The sequence below is a fragment of the Camellia sinensis genome, chromosome 14, assembly GCF_055761805.1.
Source record: "Camellia sinensis isolate YWXY chromosome 14, ASM5576180v1, whole genome shotgun sequence".
Taxonomy (NCBI): Eukaryota; Viridiplantae; Streptophyta; class Magnoliopsida; order Ericales; family Theaceae; genus Camellia; species Camellia sinensis.
In genome coordinates this window covers 93,300,275-93,305,924 of record NC_138974.1, presented here as the reverse complement: position 1 = coordinate 93,305,924, position 5,650 = coordinate 93,300,275, and the positions used below count along the sequence as shown (strand labels likewise).

The window sequence follows — 5,650 nt, the reverse complement described above, 5'->3', positions numbered from 1 at the left end:
GGTGAGGGTGTCGTCAACATGCACTTTGCGATGCCTACTTTACATTATTTACTTGCCCCTAGCAGTAATAGGACGAGTATCAAGATCATTGAAGTGGCTCAACAACTCCGGGAGGGTTAAAGTTGCATGGGCTTAGCATTAGCCAAGACTTTGATAGGTTTAGATCTATTCCGTAGACAAGAGACCTTTTAGTTTGCAGGGAGTCCACTACTTCTTCAAGTACTATTTCCATCCCTTTCTCACTTTATATTTCTTACATCACTCTTGGTCTCTGGACTCAATTTTTTCAACACCCTTTCCTCACTTTTCCCACTCAAAGCATATCTCTCTATTTTTTAATCTTTCTAATTTTTCATCCCTCCCTAGATATGGTTAATGGATAAAAATAAAATAGGAACTACTAGGAACTACTTCTTCTAAGCCTAGACAGTAAATTTTCCTTCAAAGAGCTTGTGGCATGATTTGATGCGCAGTAGGTTTGCAACAGACATTGATTGGTGTTGCCCCTACTGAGACTTGTCTCTAATGACATACAGTATATTCCGCCAACCAAGTGTGCAACTAATTGGCTTGACACATTGCATCTTTTACTTCATTTTCTGATTTAGGCGATAGTTTGGACATAATCAGACTCGCCCTACTGATAGGATTGAGTATCTAGCTTCATTTCTGCTTTAGGCTAGGAACCTTTCTTTGTATGCAACTTCCTAGAGGATGAGGGAGGTCCTGGCCCTTGCCGATGACTTCAACTATGCCCTTTCCAGTGAGTACATGCTTTGGCTTGATGAGGAGACACAGGTGGGCGCATCGTTAGTAGCGGAATCTTCTAATGCTACGAGGAGAGGATCACATACTTGACTTGACTCTGCCATTAGTTTATTTGCATTGACATCAACTTTATGAAGTAAAATGCTTTAATTAATACAAGAGTAGGTTAAGCATGTTTGTTTCACTTTTGTTTTGAAATCATGTAAGAAAGATTGTACGTATTGAAAGCTTTCTCTCAGGTCTAAAAAAGGGTTCATTTTGCAAAGATGTTTTGAGAAAATCAGTTCATTTTCCAAATCACATTTTCGCAAACAGTCACTACTTAACATACCCAAAATCAACCTTTGTGTTGCACAACCTCATATCAACTCCTTAGACAAGACTGTCTACACTTCTTCTATAGTTGTGCCGCCAGTAAGATCTGCCTTACAACCCTATTCATCATAGAAAAGCAAGTCTAGCCAACCAGATCTGAATCTGGGTAGAATGAACCGATCAATCATAGACAAGACAACCGAGTTGAAATGATTGGGGCCGAACTTCAGGATAAAGTTGCCTACGTATCCCAGGGATGCGAATTAGGTCTTATGTAGTTCACGGTTAGGGTCGACTCGGGTATTTATTTATTTTTATTTTTTTGTGCTCTAATTTTTGCCAAAGTCGCCCTTTTAAGTTTTCAACCTTGCGATCTCCACATTATCTATTTTCCTTTTTTTTGCTCTAACTTTTACCTGGGTCGCCCTTCATGCTTTTGACCCAGTTAGCCTCTCAAGGATAGTATTTTTTCAACTTGTCCATATTGATTGGCAGTGAAAACTCCAGTCTGTCCAGATCCATTAGAATAACTGCTCCCTCTGGCCAAATTGATTTGATGATGTAAGGACCAGTCCAATTGGTTTGAACTTACCTCTAGAATTGTAAATTGGAGCTTGGTTATCCTTCAACACTAGATCTCCCTCATTCAGATTCCTGGACTTGACCTTCTTGTTGAATACTCGAGCAATCCTGCATTGGTACCCTTGTACATGGTGTAGTGCTTTCAACCTTCTCTCGTCAAATAACATTAGCTCTTCGAATCGATTATGTTGCCAATTCACCTCTGCTATCTGACATTTAGCCATAACCATTGGCAAAGATACCTCTATCTTAATTGTTAGCATCGTTTTCATCTCATAAACTAGAGAGTAGGGGGTTGCCACAGTAGATGTTCCGATTAACGTCCTGTAGCCCCACAGCATGAAAGACAGATTATCTAGCCAATCTTTATAAGTTTCTACCATCTTTTGTAGGATGCTCTTGATATTTTTATTTGTTGCTTCAACGACGCCATTGGTCTATAGCTAATAGGCTAATGACTTATGAGAGGCCACATTATATTTCTCAAGCAGATCAATCACTTTTCCCTTGAAATGCAAACCGTTGTCAGAAATAATCTCATTTGGAACCCTATACCTAGAGATGATGTTGTTCCTTATAAACTTGGCCACGTGTGATGCTTTTAACACTGGATACAACTGCACTTCCACTCACTTGGTAAAGTAATCGATTACCACCAGGACAAACTCATCTCCATCCAACCTTTTTGGTGTTATTGCCCTAATCACATCAATTCCCCAAATAAAAAAAGGCCACGGCGAAGTCATGTTGTACAACTTTGATGGTAGGATGTTCATGCGATTGGCATGAATCTAACACTTATGGCATCGCTGGATAAAACTGACACAATCACTTTCCATAGTCAACTAGTAATATCCTTGTCTGAAGATTTTTCTGGCTAGCATAATACCATTCATATGAGCCCCGCAATCCCCTCCATAGACAGCTTCCACAATGTGCTTCACTTCATCTTCCTCCATACACAACTTATGCATTCTCTGGTGACCCTTTCTATACAACTTGTCTCCACAAATGAAGAATTGAGCAGCCTGACGCTGTATCCCCCCTTTGTCCTTAGCATTTGCTCTTTGTAGGTATGTTTCCCTCCCTAGAAAATTCCAAATGTCAAGGTACCAAGGACCCTCACCTTGGGTTTTTTTCGTCACGGTAATCATCTCGTATGCCATTGTGTATCTCTGCTCTATGACAATCGAACGCATCCTTACTCTAATTGGTATGTCCACTATTGAAGCTAAGGTTGCCAAAGCATCAACGAACTTATTGTTCTCCCTCACCAAGTGTGTAAATGTCAACCGTTCAAACCTCGGGACTAGCATATCCAAGGTCTGATGATAGACTTTCATTTTTTTTTCTTCCTTTACTTTCCAATCCCCGTTAGCTTGAGACATAGCCAAATTTGAATCTCCAATTACATCCAATCTTATTGCCCTTAGTTTTAGAGCAGCTTCCAGCCCAGCTATGCATGCCTCATACTCTGTCTGATTATGAGATACCTTAAACCGGATTTTGAAGGCCAGAGGTATGTAGGAGTCGTTAGGTGCTATGAGCAACACTCATGTCCCGTATCCATACTGATTGTCAGCTTCATCAAAATACAACTTCCAAGTGTCTTCTTCTAATTGCAAGATCTCCTCATCCGGGAATTCATACTCCCTGCCTTTTTCTCCATCGATCGGGTGGTTTGCCAAGAACTCTACTATGGCTCTCCCTTTGACAATTTGTGAGTGACATATCAAAGATCAAACTCGGAAAGAAAAAGCAACCATCGAGCTAGCATATTAGTAAGTGTTGGTTTCTCAAAGAGATATTTGATAGGATCTAACCTTGAAACCAAGATTATTGAGTGTGATAACAAGTAGTGCCAAGGTTTTTTGGTTACCCAGACCAAGGCTAGGCAAGCCTTTTCGAAAGGGGTATAACGGGTCTTGTATTACAATATTTTCTTGCTCGGATAGTGTATGGCCTTTTCTACTTTCTCTTCTGATTCTTGTGCTAGCATGCAAACCATAGTAGACACAGTCACTAATAGGTACAAGATCAATAGTTTCCCTGGCTCGAGGGGTAATAAAATGGGTAGATTCTGTAGATATTGCTTGATTTGCTCAAAAGCGTAATTAGATCGGTCATCCCATTGGAACTTCTTCCCTTTCTTCAACAAGCCAAATAATGGTTCACAGGTGGAGGCTAATTTAGAAATAAACCTTCTTATGAATTGCACTTTTCCTAGAAAGCCACGCACTTCCTTTTCAGTCATTGGTGGGGGCATTTCTAAAATGGCCTTGATTTTGAAAAGCCTCGACACTTTTCCTAGAAAGCCTCGCACTTCCATGTTGCATGATTAAGAACCCCAGCATCTTTCCAACAGTCACCCCAAAAGTACATTTTTATAGATTCAGCCTTAGCTTGTACTCCTGGATACTTTCAAAGAACCTTCTCAACGTGTCATGGTAGCCCTCCCATTCCTTGGACTTGACAATCATATCATCCACATACACTTCAACCTCCTTGTGAATCCTATCACGCAATATGGCGGTTGCTGCTCTCTTGTAAGTGGCTCTGGTGTTTTTCAACTCGAATGGCATAACTCGATAGCAGTAAGTCCCCCACTGAGTAGTGAATGCCCTCTTCTCTATGTCTTTAGGTGCCATAGAGATCTGATTATACCCTAAAAATCCATTAATGAACAAAAGCATAGCATGACCTGTAGTGAAATCTACCAATTCATCAATGTGTAGTAGTGGAAAGTCATCTTTGGGGCTAGCTTTATTCAGATCTCTGCAATCAACACAAACTTAAATCCTACCATTCTTCTTTCAAACCGGTATGATATTTTCCAACCAAGTTAGATATTCTGACACAATCAGAAACCTTGCATTGATTTACTTGGTGACTTCCTTGATTTTCAATACCCAGTTTGGCCGAATCCTACGGAGCTTCTGCTTAACAGGTTTGGCCTGGGGATCAAAAGGGATCCTATGTTGGACAATTTCAGGATCAATTCCAGGCATATCTTAGTAAGACCACGCAAAAACATCTTTAAATTATTTTAACAAAGTGACTAATCACTTGTGTTCCTTCAAAGATAACGTGGAACCAATATGGAACAAGCGAGGATCCTTTTTGGTATGCACATTGATTAGAACAATCTCATTTGTTAAAGGTTTTGCACGCCTCTCCTCTCCCCAATTAATCAAAATTTTCAAAGTCCAAGGAATTTTTTTTCCTCTTCATTTTTATCAAAATTTTAAAAATCTTGGTCAATGCAATAAACTAAAAGCACATAAAAGTAAGCACAATCCACATGATTCCCATTTAACAGGTTTGGCTTAGCAAATATAGTGGACTCAAAAGAAAATGAAAAAGACAACCGAGACAAGACAATGACATCTAGGTCATCAACCCCAGAACCACTCGACTCAGAAGTAGCAGAAGAACCCGTGTTTGACTCCAACTTTACAAACTCAGTAGAATTAGACTCAGACTCATTATCAGATTCAGACTCCATGATACAACCCCTCTTGAGTTGCCAAGTCAAACAAGGTGCCTTAGATGCATCCAAGATGAGGTTACTGCAGTCTACGGATGATCCTCCTTGATCACAAAAACACCAACATCCTCAAAACCCTATAACTCAATGCTGGCTTCATGATCAACCAGTGTTAACTCTATTTTGTCTCCTTCCGCTTTAGCCAAATAGTTGTTTCTGCCTTGGCCCAGGCCATTTCCGGAGTTTGCTTCCTCATCCTCGCTCTCAGACAGCTGGTGGTCAAAGAAAACCTCAAATCTGGGGAGACGCTCATTTGTCTCAGAGTTCACCCACGGGTCAAGAAAGCTACAAAAGGGAAAATCATCCCCTTCTCTGATAAAGCAACCATTTAGGGTTCCCCGGATCGGTTTGTACTTCAATTTATATTGTTTGTCGGCCCTCTTGGCTTTGCTCCTTTCTCTCACCTCATCTCATTTCTTCTTCAAATATTCTTTCATG

The 5,650-nt window shown here is 40.4% G+C and overlaps 2 protein-coding genes across 2 annotated transcripts; both read right to left on the bottom strand.

The window, feature by feature from the left end:
• Positions 1-1,604: 1,604 nt before the first annotated feature.
• LOC145807192 (uncharacterized) lies at positions 1,605-2,048 on the bottom strand. The gene has a single exon (XM_082905137.1). The coding sequence runs from the start codon at positions 2,046-2,048 to the stop codon at positions 1,605-1,607; it is 444 nt and encodes a 147-aa protein (XP_082761263.1).
• Positions 2,049-2,510: 462 nt separating this feature from the next.
• LOC145807191 (uncharacterized) lies at positions 2,511-5,170 on the bottom strand. The gene is made up of 3 exons (XM_082905136.1): positions 5,034-5,170; positions 4,085-4,440; positions 2,511-3,205 (listed from the first exon to the last, which is right to left on the bottom strand). Exons 1-3 carry the CDS (start codon positions 5,168-5,170, stop codon positions 2,511-2,513), a joined length of 1,188 nt encoding a protein of 395 aa, XP_082761262.1.
• Positions 5,171-5,650: the final 480 nt, after the last annotated feature.